The 21,548-nt window shown below is 43.6% G+C and overlaps 1 protein-coding gene across 4 annotated transcripts in view; it reads left to right on the forward strand.

Moving 5' to 3' along the window:
- rassf5 (Ras association domain family member 5) overlaps window positions 1–18,097 on the forward strand; it is a 34,082-nt gene extending 15,985 nt beyond the window's left edge. For 3 of the 4 annotated variants that reach the window (XM_049580643.1, XM_049580668.1, XM_049580652.1), the window contains exons 2-6: window positions 1,186–1,313; window positions 13,358–13,471; window positions 14,040–14,352; window positions 14,446–14,561; window positions 14,717–18,097. In XM_049580643.1, the coding sequence (XP_049436600.1) occupies window positions 1,186–1,313; window positions 13,358–13,471; window positions 14,040–14,352; window positions 14,446–14,561; window positions 14,717–14,860 (815 nt within the window). In that variant the 3' untranslated portion in view covers window positions 14,861–18,097. Of the gene's footprint in view, window positions 1–1,185; window positions 1,314–5,201; window positions 6,323–13,357; window positions 13,472–14,039; window positions 14,353–14,445; window positions 14,562–14,716 lie in introns of those variants that run through there. The other variant, XM_049580661.1, reaches the window with a different exon arrangement.
- Window positions 18,098–21,548: the final 3,451 nt, after the last annotated feature.

The following is a 21,548-nucleotide window of genomic DNA, read 5'->3' on the forward strand; positions in this document are numbered from 1 at the left end:
CAACCAGGCTGAGCTCGGCTCGTTCATTCAGCGCCGGCTGTAGCAACAAAGAGGTGTACCAGAAAACACGTGTTGTTTTGAAGCAAATATTGAAGCATTTGCTACTAAACGGAACATTGTGGAAATAGTTTAATGTTTCTATTCACTCTGACCGATGGCGTGTAGCCTACTGTTTAGTGTTTTATTTAAGAAGCGTTCCTGCTCGAGGACCACAAAAAGGATCTGACTCACAGTTTCCCCCCAAACTGCAGTCCTCTCTTCGCTCATGCGGTTTTAAAAATCTCTTTTTTGCTTTAGTATGGATTATCTCACCAGCAGAGGAGAAGTTAGATGTATGCGTCTAAGAGGAAAAGCCTCTGGCCACAAGAAAGTCTGCGAGACACAAACAAGCCGAGGCTGTCATATGTGCGACCAACTAAAAATTAAAGAACAGTGGACTATTTTGGGAAAGTTTTGGGGGAAGTACCTAAATCTATTCTCTTCCCGCTGGGCAGTAAGATGGGAGTTGACCATACAAGGGCTGCTATACTGTTACAGTGTGTTGGCTTTGAATATGTAGGAGACTGGCTATCCATTTTTATGATACAGTATGTCTGTATTACAGTATTTGTTTCCCTTCCCTTTTTGTAATGGACCTCGTACAGCATGTCAACCATGAATTGTGTAATATGTCGTCAGCAGAAGACAGCTGCACTTAGCAAAGTATTTCCTGCCATCTGATGGACAAATGAGATATACAGAAGTGCATGTTAAATGTTTAATGAGAGGGTTAAGTTATGAGATGTATTGTTGTACATTACTGCTGGGCTAATTTGACATGTTATAGCATTAAGTCTTGTGTGTGCAGGTCTGTATAAGTACCTTTTATTTTAAACACAAAAGTGTATGGTCAGGTACGTTTTGTTAATAAATCCTCTGCAGTGTGGTACCTTGTAGGTGTGCATCTGGTATTAGCCACTAGATGGAGCACATTCTCTGTGTAAAGGGGAGTGTTAGTGCGACTGTACCTGTTTGATGTTTATTTCAAACTCACACACTTACAGGTGATGAATGATGTACCACAGAGAAGTATAGTTTACAGTGTAAGGTCGATGTTTGAATGCATTTTATTCACTGCTTTACGGTGATTAGTTCTGTCCCACTGTGTGTCCTTGTCTCTGATTGGTGTGTTTTTGTGTCCATCAGACTGTAGCTACACCTGTCACCTGGAATGCCAGAGCAAGGTCCGTCTGGACTGCAACAAGAAGGACAGACAGCTCGAAGAAACTCTATCTCCCAGGAGACGCTGCTCCTCCGCAGCCCCTCAGCACAGGGTGAGAACTTCAAATACACAAAAACAATTCCCCAGAAGAACTAAGAAACGGATGTGAGGAACTATTTGTGGCATTTTAGGGGCACGACAGAAGGGCAAACACATTCATCTAAAATACAGTGTGCTTAACTCCTAATGTGTGTGTATGGTTACAGAGGTGTACATGAGTCAGGATTGGGTAATGGCAGGGTTCATTCTGCAGTATCTCTCCAGGCCTACACTCTTACATAACCATCCTCCTCTTTCACAACATACCGTCCCTCCTCCTCCTCCACCTCCTCCTCCTCCTCCTCCTCCTCGGTTGTCTACTTATAAATTTATATATGTGCTCATTTGCTTTTTTTGGTCACAGAATGTTCCCAGGACAGAGTATGCTCTATCACATCTGATGTGCCTCCATCTCTCCTTCACCTGCTCTGTTGCTCTCATGGCCTCCCTCACCTCCCGTTTTAGTCTCTGTCACCACCATCTCTCCTACCCTTTAGTATAACTTTGATTTATTCAATGCTGATGTCATCACTTCTTCTGCTTCTATGATTCTATGATTATTTTAATGTATGTATTGGATTTTCAATAGATCATATAGAATGAGACGTCTTGCTAAAAGTGGTGAGAAAGCAGCAGTGGGGGCCTGGGCTCGAGACAGTTTCAGATTTTCTTGAGCAATGCCAAAAACTTCCAGTGTAGCCTCTGGGTCTGTGACCTTGTTACACATGTACGAGAGTGTTTTTAAAATCCAAAATTGTTGCATATTAGGGCAGGCCCAAAATAAATGATTAAAAGTTGCTGGGTCTTGGTTGCACCAGTGACAGGTCGGGTGTAATTCTGGATAGAGCTTGGCAAGCCTACTCCTGGACAAATATAGTCCGTGAAATGTTTTAAATTGGATCAATGTATGTCTGACACATATGGAGGGTATGGATGATTTCCAGATTTAGTGTGGATGTCCTTTCATCAAAGTCATCCTTCCATTTAGATTTAGGACGGTCCAAGAAAGGTGGAACCACCGACAGTATAAATCTGGGAGTTTGCTCAGTAGGGGCTTTATGGATACAGTCATGTAGCCAGTTGGTATTTTTCAGAAGGTAATGTGGCAGAATATTTTAACAAAGTCTCTGACCACTAGGTACCTGAAAAGGTGACACTGTGAAATCACTTCTCTAAAATGAATGCAAACTACTCAGCTAATTAAGCAATATCACACGAGAGGGAATGATGTTGTACTGTGATATCGTCACGGCTGTGATTCGGTCGTAGGCACGAGGCCGCAGGCCGAGTGCCGAAGACAATTACATACAACAGTTCAACAGTTAAATAAGCAAGGCTGATTAAGAAATGTTGAAAAATGAGGACAAAATAGATAATTTAAGCATTTTATTTGTCTTCCGCCAACAAAAATAGTTCCCTCAGGACTCCGCTGTCACCGTTGCTATGTAATGCAGACATGGTGCGCCAGGCACTTACTCTTTATACACATTTATCTGCACGTTTCCATTAATTGTGCAGCCGGTGAAGTAAGTCTCTGGTGACTGCATGGTGGACTGTGGCTTCACAGGCACAGCTGACTCTGCCTTCTGATCTGACAGTATGTTGCTTTTCTCCAAGTCATTGAGCTCCGCTGATGAAACACTCACAAACCTGGATGTGTGCTCAGATGGATTCAGCTTCTCCTCTCCCTCATCTTCCTCTGATGACCATTCATAGTTCAATTCAAAACTTATTTTAGGAAATAACTCCATATTTTTGGCTGTTTGACAGTGGATGAATTAATTAGCCTACAACGCAACTGCTGACCTAACTGACACTAACCGTCAGTTTTGATTTGATTGTTGATTGCAATCAGCTGTGAGGCGGAGTGATACATATACAGTGAAATAACCGTGATGTTGTACTCCAATATCATCACGGTTTTACTGTCTCTCGACCAATCAGATTGCAGGGCCGGAACTAACTGTTGTATAATCACTGTTCTCCACTGGGACCTACATTTTGGCATAGCTGCGTCAACCTATTCTCACTTTGTTGTGTGTGCTAGTGAATATATTTAGTAATCCACTATTTCAATACTTCGAAGTTCAACTGAAAATCTATCATTTCAGCTGTCATACTCTCATACTGTACGAGCCACAGGATACAGTAATTATGTCAAATTCATCCTCAGAATAGTGCTTCGCCCACTCTTTGTGTAAGCACATGTGTGTGTGTGTGCAGGAACCTGAGAGAGTAGGAGCCTACACGCTGCTCTTGGCATCCCAGCTTCAGTCACCCACGCAATGTCGTCCAAACACACACACACATACACATGCACATTCATGCACGAGAAAAAGCTGGATAACCCCAGCTGAATGTTGGCAGCTACTCTTTGCCTAGGGGGCAGATAACGCAAAATTAGGACCCCTGGTAGTGTGCCAGGTAGTACTCCGGTGCGGAGTGAGCGAATACACACAATCATTCTACCCTGAAACACGATGGAGATGGCGAGAATTGGAGCAAGCGAGGAAGAGGATAATGAGTTGAGCACATTTTACCAAATCTTCTTTTACTGGCAGCAGCTTCTCAAAATGCAGTTCAGGCTGCTGCAAAACGATTACGGCATATCATTTTTTTGTAGAGTCATTTTTAGCTTAACCACTGCTACTTCTTCTTTCTAAGTGTAATGACTGTGTAGTTAAAGATAATGAGCCGACAGTCAGAATTAAGCTAGTGCTGAGGATGTCTGTCTTGGAGGTACGTGAACTCTGTGACTAAGGCCTGTCTCTCTCCACTCTCTTGTTTGGTTCAGAGAGAACACGAATACTGCAGACGAGAGGAGATATGACAGTTCATTTCCTGCAGTCCTCTTTCTCCCCTTTTGCTCTGTTTTATAGCCGCTGCTGCAGCTCTGTGTGTGTGTGTGTGTGTGTGTGTGTGTGTACGAGTGAGTATGTGTGGTTGTGTTTTCTCTCCCCTCTATCTTTACCACCCCTTACTGTGTGTGCATCAGCAGAAATTGATCTGCCTCTCACCCCACATACACTACTGCAGTCACACACACATGCAGCACACAAGGCTTCATCGACCTGAAGCCAGCAAGAGTGTCGTTCAGCATGCATGTGTATGCGTATTTGTGTGTAGCATCCCAGCCCCTCCACGCTGCCTCCTCCCTTAGTGATTACACTGATGGAAGCAAGGAGCAAAGCCACAGGTAATCCGTCTTCGACTGACTCGAACCTGACAGAAAGACACCCGATGAAAGGGTGACACACTGCCCCTGCATGCTGCGGCCCTCCAGTGCCATATAGGTTTACCTATGATCACGTCTGAGTAGATTTTAAAATCATACTGCACACACAGAAACAGCGTGTGCAGACAGACGCGCGAATGCTGCATCAATCTCAGCAGTGACAAGGGCATTAGCTGCTTTTTGACAATGGGGTCACTGCCAGTCAGGGAGCAGGTTGCAGGGTCAGTGGAAGGTTAGAGGTCACTGTAATCTCCATTCAGAGGGCAATCATTCATTATTTCTTAATCTCACCTTAAGCACTGAGAGTCTTCCCCCTCGTGTAGCTCGTGTATGGTTTATTTCGGTCCCCTGATTGGTTTGGGTGTCGAAACATTAGCCCTAATTATGGCACAGTGCTAAAAAGCCACATGTTAACAGTGGTTGCCATGGCTTCTCATAAGCCGTTGCACCCTGCAGCAGATTCTCACTAGAAAAGCAGCCATCTTCCCCAGCCTCTCTCCTGCCTCCTGTCACTGCCGCTCTTACGTATGTAAAACAGGAGCTGTGAGGCTTCATATCTCTCAGTCATCAGCGTTTCTCTTTCTACTCACCCATACCTCTCTCTCTCTCTGTGTAAGAGGAAGTGGCCATGCTCTGCAGGGTGCAGTTGCTTGCAGGAAAAGAGACAGAGAGTGGAGGGAGAGTGGAGGGAGAAGGGGGAGGGTGCTTGCAGGCTGATAACACACTCAACCACAGATGGTTGAGCAAGGCTGCAAGAGAGTGAGGGAGCAAAGCGGGTGCAAAGAGACAGAAGAGAAAGAGGGGAAGGAGAAGAGAGGAAGGGAGAGTGTAAGAAAGAGCGAGAGGCTGAGTGGGAGGCATCCGTCTCTCTGCTAGTATTGCCAAAGCAACGGGGAGAAGAGGAGAGAGGAGGCAGCGCCGGGGTCTGTGAGCGTCTTGTTGCTGCGGCCAAGAGATCTCCTGCTGCTGTTTACTTTGGACTCCAGGAACGGATGGATGCTCACACACATACATGCCGGACTTGAACTGAAACCGAGCTTTGTTTCTTCGCAGAGACACAGACAGAGACACAGACACAGGAAAGCAGGATGTGGTATTGCATGCATGCCTTTATGAGTGTAGGTTTGCGGGTGTGACAGGGACTCTCAGGTGAGCAGGGTTAACTTGAAACCAACCTGTAAACTGACTCCATGACACCAGCGTGTGTGCCTATGTGTGTGTGTGTCTATGGGACTGTTGCATACTGTGTATGAGTATTGTATGTAGCTAATGACCAGGTGCATATACTATATGGTGTGTTTGTGACACCGGCGTCAGAGCACACGCACACACACGCACGCCATGAGGAAGTGACAGGTCTGAGCTCGATCTCAGATTTCCTGGTCCCCTCTCTGGTGGCACGCAAAGCGCCGAATCTGAGCCGAGTTCACCTGTCTCGCCCTCACAGGCGGGACATAAACGTCTTCTGGATGCATCAGCAGAGGAGCGCTGACTTTTCCTGAATGAGTAAAGGACAGTTAGAAGGGTGGGGACTCTGATCGTGGCTGGGTGTCACATCTGCATTTGTTTCGAGATAAACCAGCACTTCCTCAAGCTGTCAACGTGCTGCTCTGGTGCTGTGCCGGGGGCCAACTCTGGACCTCTCCATGACTGTCAATACGGTGCTGACCCCTTCCATGACCAGCAGTAACAGCATGAGCAGCGGGTACTGCAGCCTGGATGAGGAAGACTTCACTTTCTTCACAGCCAAGACCTCGTTCTTCCGCAAGCCCAAGCATGCAGCTAAGGTACAGAATCAGGGTAACGGTCACTCTGACAGATGAAACTGTAAGAGTAAGACAAACTCAGATGGGTCAGATGGTGGGTGTTTCAGTTGGGCTGGGAACCAAACTGCCTTGTATGTCAAAAACATGTTACCAAAAAGCAGAAGTATGGAGAGGAAGTGGTGGTGTTTGTGCATTCTTAAGCAGGCCTGTAGGTGTGTGAGAGTGTAGGAAGAGGTTACTGTCTGCCATACAGCTGTTGTGTTACATCGATCCGCTGGCCTGTTAGCCTTGTTCACCAACCTTGATGCCTTTTGGCAGCTCATTCATCATGTGAGTGGCTCGCATAGATTTAGCACCATAGTCCGGAGAGTGAGGTCTTGTGGTTTCATCTCAAGCTGGCAAAGTCGAAAGAGGTGCTGAGTTAATGATGTTAACCTACAGATTCCATAGAGGCTTCTTCTCTACAGTGCGTGGGAGAGGTTTCTGTAGAAACAAAGCTGATACTTTTGCACTAGAACAAGTGTATGTGTGTTTGTGTGTGTGGGTCGGGCAACTACTTGACTGTAGCAAACCATTTTCCCAGTTACCATAGCAACGTGTGGTTTTGTTGGCACACACTGTACATTTAATTACCTCACATATAATTGTGTCAGATACTAAAACTCCAGTACAGTATTACTGGCACTGCGGGGTGTAATGTGCTACTTGTGTGTTGTTAAGGCTTGTCCCAAGATGCACAGCAGGAGATTGAATGATTTTCTGTAGGGAAAGGAGAGGGGAGTGAAGCAGATAGAAAATAAGAAAGTGTGGCCTAGTCCACACAAGCATGGTTATTTCTTGAAAACGGGGTTTTTCACTCATTTGTTCTCAAAAAAATTGCTGATATAAAACTATCTCTGTCCAAATGAAAATGCAAAACACAATTAAAGGTCTGTCAAGAGCATGCCAAACCAACAGACAGCAATGTAACCTTAACCCTAAAGCCATGCAAAGAACGATAAGAAGATGCCGGCCAATCAGAAGCCTGAAAAAAAGTCTTACCAGATGGCCACCTGGAACATTGACCTCTGTAGCACATTCTGACACCTCTGTTTCTCAATATAGTGGAAACATAACTGTACATTTAAGTGTAAACATGTAACATGCAGGTGCTGTAAGCAAGGCTAGAGCCAGCACTACTGTGGTTACATCCGCCATTGTGCAAAATGTCACCTCATTTGTGTCACCTCACATAGGAGGAAACACTCTGACATTTAAAGTGAAAAAGCTCCCTGTCCACACGTTAACGCTGAAAACAGTTTCTGAAAATCTTCACCCTTGGTGGAGTTTTATTAACGGTGTATTTTCAGTGAGATAAACACAGGTTGATGTGGATGAAAGGCCAAAACACATAGACAAAGCTATGTTTTCATATCTGTGTATGTGTGGACTCGGCCTGTTTCTGGTTGCACAAAAAGCCTGGAGATGAAATTCTCAAAACAACACACAGTCATTTGCATCCATGTAAAACATGCTCAGCCCTCTTCTTGCTGTCCTTGTCCTGGCAGTGCCTTTGGTGTCTGACTTGGAGAAGGTATAATCTCTGAATAATTGACCAGCTGTGTTGTCAGCGTGTGGAGTTAGGGTTGCCGCCATGCTGCTGAGACAGAAGGGTATTGGGGTTAGCTTGTCTGGGCTGCCAGCTGATGGTGCCTGATTTCTCTGGCACTACGCAGCCAAAGAAAAATGGTTTGATATATTAGCATATCAGTACAGGCAGCTATCAAACATGGCTCTTGAATTTAGACAATTAAAAGTAGCCATGCAGTGAAAGTGTCCTGCTTATTTTCTGTATTTGAATATGAAAAGGAAATGCAAAGATGATTGTGGCATCCTGTGAGACACATTGTCATATACATTGTGTATAAAGATTTCAAAATGTGTCTCTGTGTAAAGTCTGCTCCCATGTATGTGTGCATTTATGTCCACAGACACACAGGGAGATACTTACATTCATCAAAACAGCAGAAGGGGAGTCCAGATCCTCTTTTCTTTATGAATTATTTCCAGAGCTGAGCCTTTTGCTCCAGATTAGCCAGCCAGCTTTAATGTGTTTTGTGTGTGTGTGTGTGTGTGTGTGTGTGTGTGTGTGTGTGTGTGTGCCACTGTGATGAGCAGGGGGTATGCTCAGTTTGTCCTGCTCTGCTTTTTGATGCAGTGAAAATGAATGAGTTGCATCGCTTTTGTACCAAAAGCGTTTTCACATACACATTCACATAATAACCCTCTACACCTTCTCTCCACTACAATTCAGATGAAAATGTTTGATATTTTCACTCCACTGCACTAGTTTATTTCACAGATAAAAACTAGACATAAAAAACATAACAAACTTTTAAATATGATGCATAGCTTTACATTATAACACTATATAAAGCAGTTACATTAGCACCACAGCGATCAGATACAACATCAAAATACCTCACTTGTGATCTCGTATTCACACAGTCTGATATGCTAATTGTGTGTATGTGTGCGTTTGTGTGTGTACTGCTGGCTGTGCTGGCACACAGCGATCTCTGAGCTGTGAAATAGAATCAGCGTGTGTTCTCCATCAAGCTTCTTCTCCTCGACATTTGACCCAGTAAAGGCGTTGTGCTAACGCATACACTGTTATCAGTGTGTGTGCGCATGTGCACTCATATTTGTAACATATCGAGGACCGTAATACATTTTAACTCAACAGAGTGAAGACATTATTGGAAAGTGAGGACATTTTGGCCAGTCCTCACTTCTTCAGAGGCCAGTTTGAGGGATTTATGTTGAGGTTAGGGCAAGGGTTGAGATGAAGCATTTAGCTGTGATTGTTAAGGTTAGGGTAAAGGACTAGGGAATACATTATGTCAGTGATGGTCCTCACAAACACAGAAGAACAGGGAGGTGTGTGTGTGTGAATTTTGTCTTCATTTTTTTTGCTTCTTTATTTATTTATTTGAGTATTGCTAGTTAAGTTCTGACAGCATGGGCCGTCTACTCAATCTCGGCCAGTTGTAATAGATCCCGGAGACTAGAGTTACCTGAAGATCATGATGTCAATCGCACACACACACACACACACACACACACACATACCCCGCAGGTTTGACTGAAGTCAACAGTCAGTTCAAGTTAACAAAAAGGTGGTCAGGTTAGTTTTTACTGCAACATTTCAAGCAGTCACATGACCTCACTTGTCTGATCTCATCGGAGTGAGAGCATCATGTCACCCTGAGGGGTGTGTGTGCGTGTGTATGTTTGTGTGTGGCATGTGTACATATGTGTGTGTGCCCATTTATGTAACAGTCTTAGATATCTTACACACGTTAAGCTGCTTTACATCTGTCTGAATCACACCATAAAGCTGGATCAGCTGACCTGGACCTGTCACCTGTAATATTATCAGATAGACACTGATCAGTCGTTCAGTTGGTACTTATTGCCAGAGGCTTGTGTTTTCTAGGTAAAGATGAACCTTAGTTGTTGTATTCTTTCAGTGAAGAGAGCACATTTGTACTTCAACTTGTGTCTTCAGGTATATTTTTGTCTGGATGCTCCATGCCTAGAACTGGGTATGCTGAGTTAAAATTAAAATCCTTGAACCTGTTAGAATAGAGCTCTGAAACCAAAGATGCAGTGGGGGAATGTAGATGATTTTTGTGTCATATTTTTCATCAAGTTGATCAAGGTGTCAGCCCCTCATCACAGCGCAGACTGCGCAAACCCTTCAGTGTTCACATCTGTCTCTGTTTCTGTGCCTTGCTGGCTATTTGTTCCCTTGTGACCTGGTCCGAGCAAGGCAGTGTCCCAGGACTTTGTGGAACTCTCAGGGGCGGAAACTGCTCTATTGTCCCGCTCTATTGTCCCCTGACCACTCTCACTGGTATGCAGAAAGGGAGGGCAGGGCACTGCCTCTGATACATTTAGAAACATGCATACAAACACAGGAATTCCTGCGAGGTTCTTTTCACTTTGTTGCCGTAGACTTGGGAGGAATCTTGGATACAAGTCAACTCTCTGTATCCCTCAGAGTCTTTTCTTAATCCTTGATTTTGCCGTACATGCTTAATGTTTAACCACCAGAGGTTTATAAAACTGTATGGGTTTTTATATTATTATGTATTCATGAGTCTGTGGAGACACAGAACCAGGGGTCTTATTACAGAAACTCTGTAATCCTATCTTATCTCCGTTCAGTATGACATTTAGGACTTTTGTTATCACAGAAATATGTTTCCTAACTGCATTTTGAAAAATCTGATCTTATCTTAATATAGGAATTCAGCTATCTATTTTAGGGATTACTCAAGTGAAGTTAGGATGGCACAGACCCTGTCCTTAATTCAGAATTACTGCCATAAATGGCAGCAGCATGATTGTGAGGCCTGTGTGGTAATGGTAATGAAGATGGGGAACGACATGAACAAATGTAAGGATTAAAGAACTACTCAAACTGTATGATGTCACTTTAAATTTCTTGGACCATGTATCAATGGGTATATATCAACTGCCAAGACGATTAATTTTGAATTTGATCAACATGCTACGTCCAGCTCTGGAGATTCCTACAAGGAAGCATGGGGTTCAGCCAGTGGTCGTACAGATGACAAATTCACTACCTTTTTCCTAGACTGAGATTGAGGATTATTATGTTATGTTGATATTATGTCTTGTCCAGCTCAAATGGCCTACTGACACATTCTCATCATAGATACACGCATGAAAGGACAAGTGCCAATTGGAGGGTTAATCAGATTTACAGTTATAGTTCAGATTTCCTTAAGGTATAAAGATAAGACAAGACATCTGAGACAGGACAGAAAACAGCCACAAGTTTAGGAATTGCTTCTGTAATAGGAAGATAGGATTTTCCCTGTCTTTTAAACTTAAGTTAAAGGTCCAGTGTGAAGGTTATAGGGCAACATATTGGCAGAAATTGAATATAATATAATAAGTATGCGTTCTTCGTTGATTTCGTTGCATTATCGTTACCTTAGAAGGAGCTGTTTATATCTACATAGGGAGCAGGTCCTCATCCGCCATGTGGCATTGCCATGTTTCTACAGTGGCCCAGAATGAATAAACCAAACAGTGACTCAAGATTAGATCCATGTTTTCGCATTGGCCACCCTAGCACTGCTACAATCAGTATTTTTATCAGCGTAAAGCATCAGGTCCTTTTTTATTGTGGAGAGGAAGAGAGCTCCACAGATAATTCGGCTCCCAATAAAAACCTCCTGAATGTCTGACTCTCAAGTTGTCAGATAAAAAAGGTGAGCACACATTAGTCGGTGCTCATTTCCGACATGCAAAACAGCATTGGAGAAACACTGATTTGTAACATGAACCTGCTTAATTCAGTGTTTTAACCAGTTCAAATCACCTGGTCCATTTGTTTTGGAGAGAAAGAGAACCCTGAGGATATTTTGGCTCACGGCAAAAACCTCCTGAACAATGAAGACTTGAGGAATTCTAACCAGGACAAGTTCCATATGCTTGCAATCTGCAGTCCTCACCTCTAGATGCCACTAAATCTTGTACACTGGACCTTTAAGACAGGGCAAGCAGTTACAATATTTTCCTGGAATGATGCCTCAGGGCTGTAACTTTAAATATTCAAACTGTGTTTTATGTCCTAATTAAAAGGGATCTCAATCGTTCAGATTGTTACATGCTGTGATAATAATAGCTGCGTTCACCACAGCATGGACAAATACCATGATAGTGGGTCCATAATTGCACAGAGGAGCGGCTGATGATAAGTGTGGAGGAGATAAAAGTAGCAACAAAAAGAATGAGCTATGTGGTAGGCAAAATCAGAAGCCCCTGTTTTTCACCATTCCTGTTCACACATGGACACATAAATTAGCAAACACACACACGCACGCACGCACGTACGCACATACGCACACATGCACACACACACACAGAGTTCTGTCCTGGCATCTATCTTCAAACAGCCTTGAAACTCTAAATGCTACAGTGTTGTCACCTCCTTTTGCTGAATGTCAGCCAGGATGAGCTAAGCTACACTTGTGATGTATGTGTGTTGTTTAGTACCTTCAGTCTATTTGTGTGCATACACAGAGACACACTCATGCTCATGCACACTGCATCTGTGTTGAATGAAACGGTGACTTCATCGCACAACCCGAGGACTCCCCTACAGAAACGATTCCTGCCCTGCATTCGCTCTCTCTCTCTCACACACACACATTGTCTCTCTCTTCCTCTGCCCCAGAAAATGCAAACGAACAGGAGAAGGGAAGAAAAAAAAATGCTATTGTGAGATAGAGAGGATGCATCCCACTGTACTATAAATAACCCAGTCAAACTCTGTGTTGCTAAGGCTGGCTCAGCAGCCGCTCTTTCATCATTCCTCACCCCTTACTCGCCTTTTTCCCTGCCTCCCTCCTCATCGCCTCCTTTTTCCTTTCATTGCTCCTTCCCTCCCTCCCTCTCTCTCTCTCCCCCTCTTTCTCATCTGTTTAGTCACAGAGACAAATGAGTAAGAGTGAGAGGGAGGCAGCCCTGTCAATATCCTCGTGCTGTGATGCTGAATGCATGATGTGCTCCATTCACAACATTTCCTGTCCCTATGTATAGCCGCGGAGTCGAGTAACCCCGCTGTGGAAGAAGAGAGGGTGTAGTGGCGATAAGAATCCCTCCATCACCGTCAGTCAGAGATGCAGCTTTGCCTCCTGAGGTTGACAAAGATGGAGGATAGGAGAGGGTGGCAGGGTGTTGTCACAAGTAGGGCAGGATCAGTCTTGATAATCTTGTTTCAAACCAAATATGACACCTGATATGCCCACAAGTCACTCAGTCCACTTGTGTTTTTTAAAGGTTTGCAGGGTGGAAGGGGTTCTTTTGATTCTGGTGTATTTAGACATCTATTCATAAACTTGAGCAAAGCAAGATAGAGCTTTTTTTCAACAGAAATTGTGGAGGAAGCAGCACCATCTGCTGGTTAAAACACAACACTGCTACTACCAGATATTTAATATTGATTCTGACAACCTCTCTGTCTTTGATTTACAGCAGAAAGAAACAAAGGAGGAAGAGGAGAAGGGAACAAAGGACCTGTCGGAAGAAGAGGTGCGGACAAGGATAGAAGAGTACAACGCTCAAGTCTCTGAAAATGGCATGAAACTGGTGAGTTTTTCTTGTTGTCGCTGCGCAATGTACTGTACTGTTTAAGATCAAACTAACAATGAAACCAGTTTTTATAACTTCCTCGCTTTCATTCAGATAGAAACAAGCCTCCAAGCTTCGATCGTTGCCGTTGTAATCACTGTCTAAATCAGTATTTGAATGCACTGTTGTCAGACAAGGAAATGTAACCTTAGTGATAGTTTTGTGACTCCAACTCACTCACATCGAAAATATGCGATATGCTCTCAAGATGTCCAAAAGGTCAAGCATCTGGAATAGAATCAAAATCAACCAAGATGAGTGAATGCTGAGTGTCAGATATGACTAAGGACTAAGGACTACACTGAGCTTGGCAAATCACCTGAAAACTGAAAGTAACAGCTTCGTCGTCATGCAATGTAGCCTTTTTTTCTAGCTATCATGGCTAATGTTACTGTTACCTGCGTACAGTACATACATACAGCATCCAACATACAGTACTTCCTTCCAGTCCTGTTATAACACACATGTCAGCACTGAAACATGCCTTCACTCTCTTACTGTCTCCCTTAATCTCTGTGCGTTCCAGGCTTCAGATGGATCCTACACAGGTTTCATTAAGGTCCACCTGAGGCTCAGTCGACCAGTCACAGTCCCTGCTGTGGAGGCGGCAGGCTCAGAAGGAGCGTCCAAGCAGGCAGGCGGCCACACTGAAGGGACGGACTGTGCGCAGAGCGAAAAGAGAACATCCTTCTACCTACCATGTGACTGTGTGAAGCAGATCCACATCAGCTCTCTGACCACCACCAGAGAGGTCATCCAGGGCTTGCTGAAGAAGTTCATGGTGTTGGACAATCCCCGCAAATTTGCATTGTACAGGCAGACGCACCGCGACGGACAGGGTGAGGACAAGACACCTGGTTGAAAGCTCATTTGCAGAAAACGTGTAGTAGACAGCACTGAATGATGTTTTTCTTTGTGCTTTTCTCCTCCAGATCTGTTCCAGAAGCTTCCTCTATGTGAGCGTCCACTTCTCCTGAGGTTGATAGCAGGGCCTGACCCAGAGCAGCTCAGCTTTGTCCTCAAGGAAAATGAGACTGGAGAGGTGGAGGTGAGAAAACACAGACAAACACACTTTAGTTGGCAATAAAGGGAATTTATAAAGGCTGCTGAGGTAACATTCCTCTTTGATAGACATTCATAGACGGCTAGTAGTAAAAACAAATTTTCTGCAGTGGTATTATAATCAGCTTCTCTCATTCACAGTGGCATGCATTCTCTGTCCCTGAGCTACAAAACTTCCTGGTAATCCTGGAGAAAGAGGAGGCGGAGCGCGTGCGGGCAGTGGAACAAAAATACACCATGTACCGAAAGAAACTACAACAGGCCCTCCAACAACATGACCCCTGACCCGTTCACCTGTTACCTTATAACCTCAACCCAGGGAGAGACTGACCCTTTGAACGTTGACCCCCTCCCCCTCAACACCCGTGATCTATTCAGAGACTGGAGCCGGAGCTGAACTTGTCTCCACCCTCCACACATACACCCAAACATACAGTACATTTATACACAGATGCATACCCTTTCTCAGGACGCATACAAGCCCCCCCTACCATCCACACATCCACTCCCCGAGGAGAGAATCAGGGGTTGAAAGCGACGTGAAAGGCTACAGGGTGTGTGGTCTGCTAGCTGATTTGAAAAGCAGTGCTTTCATTGCCAAGGACACACACAGAAAGATCACAGCAATGCAAGATCTGAAAGTCCGACTTGAGATCTCGTTTGGGACTGATATGAATCATTAGTGTTTTTAAAAAATTCCCTCCCTCTGCTACTGCTGCTGCTGCTACTGCAAGTGTTACTTATGCATGAGTCTCTCTCAGCTCATCCCCCTGCACACATAGAGTTAGAAGTAAAACAGAAGGCATGATTACTCTTTGGTGGAAGGACAATCATACTGAGTATTCTTTTTTTCTTGGAATATATGTATAGGGTTATCACCAGATGTGTTATTTTTGTGCCGGAATATAAACATGTGGATTTGTGAGGGAGGTGTTTGGGGTCAAGGCTTGAGGCAAAAGGCTGTGGATGCTGGAACAAGACATGGAAAGATAAGAAAGTGAGATCCATTCTCTGATTTTTCTCAGGGAGCATGCGTCGAGCAAAGAGAAAACCTAAAGGAGGAAAGAAACCGAAATCCACCCTTCAACACCCCGTTTTAGCCCACTTTGTCCAAAATCTCAGCTTTTTTTTATTTGTTTCTATTATTTCAATTTCCTAGTTTAACAACATGTTAGAAGACGCTTTCAGGTGCTTCGCTGACAGAAAGGTCTTCAATCTGACCCAGTTACCACACAAATCTAACCTCTTTTATGACATTAAAGGGCAGCTTTGGTATTTTTCAGTCTGGACCTTATTTTCCTATGTTTTTTATGTCTAATGGAGACAAGTTTCAAAATTGGTCCAGTATTAAATGAGAGCACTGCAGCCCACAGCTGTGAAACAGGCTGCAATGTAACGTCAAAGGGCAGTTGTGCACCATCAATTAACGTCCACTAAAAGTGCTTGTTTCTTTCACTGTCAGGCTCAGATTATTATAAGTGTTTGAAAACATTATGAAACGGATCCTTACAAAGATAGAACTTTTTGTTAAAAGTAAGTATCTTTTTGTTTTACTAGAAACAGACCCGAAATTGCTGTCAGCAAACTCACTAAACTCCATTTAAATAAACAGTGAATAGTGAATAGAGGCAACATATTTTCACACCTAATGGGTGAACTGAGGGTTCATTTCAACCAAATTAGAGTTGTGGATTGCTGGAACAGTGAAAGAAGGAACCAAGGCAGCTTTTGTGAGTGTTATTTTGTGTCTGTCGACTTTGAATGAAGAGTGTTTTATCATGATAAAAATCACTGTTTATTTAAGTGGAGTCTGGTGGGTGCGACCGTGGCGATTTTGGGGCTGTTTCTGGCTCAACAAAAAGGATCTTAGTCTTTCACAAAAAGATCTATCTCTGTAGGAATCCTTTCCATAATGTTGTCAGACACGTCAAAAAACTATTTGAGCCTGTCAGTGGCAAAAACAAGCACTTTAAGTGGAAGATAATTGATAGCACGCGATTGCCCTTTAACGTTACATTGCAGCCTGTGGCGCAGCTGTCGGCTGCAGCGCTTTCGCTCAATACCAAACCAGTTTCAGGAACTGTGTCTCCATTCATCACTTAGACACAAAATCACAAGAAAATAGGATCCAGGTTGAAAAATACCAAAGTTACCCTTTAACTGTTATTCCATTTTCCCTCCCTAAATCCAGATTCAACCAACCTTGCACGAACTGCCAAGCAAGGCAAAACACATACCTTCACAGATTTTACACTTTATTGTAAAAGTGATTTTACACTGTTATTATATGGGTTGCATTTGAATGTGATGGGATTTTCACACCAAAGCTCAGAGGGACAGATCTATTGAGAGGATTTTAAAGGGATGAGAGACATTTGGAAGTTTATCTAATTATAAAGGTGGTGTATGTAAAAAAGAAATTAATTAACCAGCTTCTGTTTTTGCACATATAGATGCAGGTCACTGAAGGGCCCACAGCTCTGGGGCTGGGCATGCATTTTTGCTTCTCTTTTCTTTTTATCTCCCCACCTTCCACCCCAAAAAAAGAAACGAAAAATATATAAAGTTCATGATAATGGCTATGATGTACCAATGACGTGTTTGCAATGCATATGTATTATGTAGACACTGGAAAAGAGTGACAAGGTTTAACTTTGTTGTTATTGCGATGAATATTAATATTCTTTTGGTATCATTCCTACTGGTTGGTGTGTGTGTGTGTGTGTGTGTGTGTGTGTGTGGGTGTATGTGTGTGCACTCATATAGAGCAGGGAGGATATTGTGAATTGTGTTTTATAATGAGTGTCTGTGTGTGATCAGCGCTCCCTTATTGGGCCTCACTTATCAAGTATAAAAACATGCATTGAGTGTAATATAACACATTACAACTGCAAATTAGGTTGTTTTGGAAAACATATTTGACATGCATGTAACATAAAACGAATGCATCTATCCATAGCATTTACTGTAAACATTTCTCATGCGCACACAAGCTTATTTTTCACCCTTTAGATACAGTGTAAATACTGATAAATGGGGCTCGTCATCCATAAGCACATGCTTCTCAGTAAACCCAAACCTGTTCTTTGTTTTTACGCCACCACCCAAAGCCCAAGCTGTTCCTGCTGGCAGTGCCTTTTGTTTCATGTGCCCCTGTGGATCTACGTATGTAAGGTGTGTTTCAGCACACAGGTGCCTGCGTGGATGTGTGGGTGCTTTAGCATGTGTGCAAATCTACGTTTCTTGGGTGGTGTTGTACATGTATTTTTCTCTTTCTTTCCCCGACTCTCAACACATTTGTCTCTCCAACAAACTCTCTGTGTGGGTGTGTGTGCGTGCGTGTGTGCGTGCTTGTTATTTATTTCATGGTCCACCTCATCCATATGATAATATGTCAAGGATGCCGAGACTTGATGCTTTTTTTTGCAATTTATTTTGTTTAATTTGAAGAAGTGTGTATAAATATAGCAGTAGAACTGTACAGAATATCACAATGAAATAAAAAGGTCATCCCTTTATTGAGATGTTCTCATATCCTCATGTCCTTTCACTGAGGGCCATACAAAGTACGGAACATTACTGGAGGTTACGTAAGTGATGACTCTTCTGCATTTTATGTTTCCCCGTGTTTCAACGTGTCTCTACATTATGAGGCCCAGAGTGGTTCCCTGTGTATAGGTCTTCAACCCTAATCGCACCATGTAAGCTTTTATCACACCACATAGAATATTTTCTCACAGAGAAACTGTATTTCTCATAAAGTTAAGAACCGAAGGATGCATCCAAGAAGAATTCCCAAAGAGATGCCTCTCAGTTATCTTGACTGACGAGGCATTGTTCTCAGCTCTTTAGTACAGGGTTGGGTTAAAAAAAGGGAACTAACACTAGTTTCACTTCTCCATATTGGTCTGTCCAACAAATGTTTCTCTGAGCTAGACACTGAATTCTAACCAACCACTGGAGTGAGAACTGATGCAAAGGAAATAACGTGCTGTTGTTACTACTGTTATACGTCAATGCAAACATCTAATCAGCCAATCACGTGGCAGCAGCTCAGTGCATTTAGGCAAGTAGACATGGGAAAGGTGATCTGCTGAAGTTCAAACCACAAAGAAAGCACAAAATGGTTGCCTGGGACCAGGCCTTTCAGTCTGCCCACTCCACTGAGTTCGAGTTGACTGAGCGCAACAAGTTGACAGTTCTGTCTGACATCAGGTAATCAATATGGAGAACAAAGGTGATTCAAGTGACTATGAACATGGCATTGTTGTTGGTACCAGATGGGCTCGTTAGAATATTTCAAGAACAGCTAATCTACTGGGCAGCAATCTCAGGGGTAGTCTCTTACACAGACGCCGATGATGTCAGCACAGTGGCTGACTCTGTCGTCTGTGGACATTCCCACAGGAAAGTTGTGATTGGATCCAAATCTGTGTACTGCTGTACTTCCTTGACCAATGGCTGATTAGCTTTGCCTTACACCCACCTACACCGGAATTGCTGTTCCCCGCATTGTTGTCCATAGTACAACAGAAAAGGAAGTGTTCAGTGCATCGCAAGAAGAGGTTAAAATGGATATGATTTCATTTGATTTAGCTATATCGCAGAGCTGCAACGTCTCTGTTACATGTAACATATGTGCCGCACCTATGGCAACGCCGTCACGTGGTCTGGATATCCCCGCCCATTTCTATTACAAAACAAAAGATGAATGTCCCCAGACTCCCATTCCGAAGTAAGGGAGGCCGGTCACGCGAGACTATCTCAGGGGCTGAGAAATGAAGTCAACAACAAGTGCCAAAAACTGCAGTTCCTATAATGGCCACTTGAGGCTGACTCCAAAACTGATTCAATCCCCATAGATGCTCATGTTAAAATGCCCAACTTTACAGCAGAAATAAACCTGTCAACAGCCTAGTACTAAAACGGTTTTGGTCTCTATAGCTCATTTCCCTGTTCATGACAACTGTACAAGGGTTCATTTTTATGTAGGACAAATTTTAAATTTGTCCAAATACAGTCACCTCGGGTCACTTCTGGTTCCAAAAATCCAATATGGTGATAGCCAACATACCAAAAGTGAGGCTCACCAATGGGTGATGTCCCAAGTCTATGGGATTTTCATGCATAACCAACTCTAGGGTTTACATAGAATGCTCTTAATAAATATCCAATGAGCCATCCATCCTGCCTTGTATTAACAATTTTGACTGGTGGTCATGGTGTGGGGGATATTTTCTTGGCACACTTTGGGCCTCATACTAACATCTGAGAATTGTTCAAATGCCACAGCCTACTTGTGGATGGTAAATGATAAACGGACCTGCATTTGTATAGCGCCTTTCTAGTCATCCAACTACTCATAGCGCTTTTGACGCTACAAGTCACATTCACCCATTCACACGCGTGGTCGAGGCTACCATACATGGTGCCACCTGCTACTCAGTTTTAAACACATTCACACACCCAATGGAAGCATCATTGGGAGCAATTTGTGGTTCAATATCTTGCTCAAGGATACCTCGACATGCAGACTGGAGGAGCCGGGGATTGAACTGCTGATCTTCTGATTGGTGGACTCTGAGCCACAGCAGCCCCAGTTTGCTGACCATGTCGGTCCCTTTATGACCACTGTGTACCCATCTTCGAATACCTACCTCCAGCAGGACAACACGCCATGTGGCAAAGCTCAAATCGTCTCAAAATTGTTCAGTGGTTCACTGTGCTCAAATGGTCCCTGCTGTCACCAGATCTCAATCCAGTAGAGCACCTTTAGGATGTGGACGGGAGCATCATGGATGTGCAGCCGTCAGTCCTGCACCAACTGTGTGATGCTATCATGTCAATGTGGACCACAGTCTCTGAAGAATGCTTCCATCACCTTGTTGGACCTACATCATTAGGAATTAAGGCAGTTCTTCAGGGGCAAAAGGGGGCCAACCCAGTACAAGCAAGGTGTACCTAATAAAGTGGTGGCTGGGTTGAGCTAGACACTGAATCACAACCAACCAATCGAGTGAGAATCACTGCAAAGGAACCAGAAATTTGCTTTAGTTACTGCTATTATGTGCACATCATAGTCATATTGGAGACAGTATATTCAAGGTTTTAGTGACTGCAGATTAGATTGATTGAGTTTTAATATCTCTTAATAGAGACACTTAATGAAACATTTAGTGGTTCAGTGATCTGAGCTGATGTGTTGTCCAGGCATGCCCCAAGTAGAAAGTGCTGAGCTTTTCATCTGAGGTTTTCATCACAGAGGCAACCTTGCATTGCTTTCAAATCACCAGCAGGTGGCAGTACTTCATCTAAATTCCAAGTATAACATGCAGAATGTAAACTGTGAGTGTAAATGCCCACATGCACGTGAGTGATTTTGTTTTCATATGTCCTGTTATGCTTGAAATGATAAAACATTAAGGTTTTGCAGTGACACCCACTGTTTTACACAATACTTTCCCTGAGGTGACCTGTTTTCAAAGGGCATTCAAAATGAGGTGTTAGATCAGTAAACCCACAGGTGTCAGTGTCCGTCACAGGCTCTGAGACCAAATACAGCCAGAACCCACAACCCCCGCACAGACCTATAGGTAGCTTTGCACCTGGTCCCATCTCTTGCTGGGGTTGTAAATTCACTGGCTGTGATTAGAGTGCCTCACCGTCCACACACTTACACCTTGAACCCTTTTGAGAGGAAAGTGCAATAAGCAGATCAGTTTATAGCCATTGTCACCCTACTCTCTCTATACACCACCATCTAAGAATAATCAACACAGCCAAGCTGGCCTTAAGGGCTGGCTGCTGCCCAGAGGGCCACCTAAAACTGTGTCAGTATGCTTATTTATGGCAGCAAATATAGACAGGCCCCTCTTCTCACCTCTGAGAAAGAGCTAAGATTAGCATCACCCTCTGCCAAGCATGTATCACTGTCTGAATTTAGCCTGTTCCCCTTCTCATGCCTGCCCGGTCT

This window comes from Epinephelus fuscoguttatus, linkage group LG1 (genome assembly GCF_011397635.1).
Source record: "Epinephelus fuscoguttatus linkage group LG1, E.fuscoguttatus.final_Chr_v1".
Lineage (NCBI taxonomy): Eukaryota > Metazoa > Chordata > Actinopteri > Perciformes > Serranidae > Epinephelus > Epinephelus fuscoguttatus.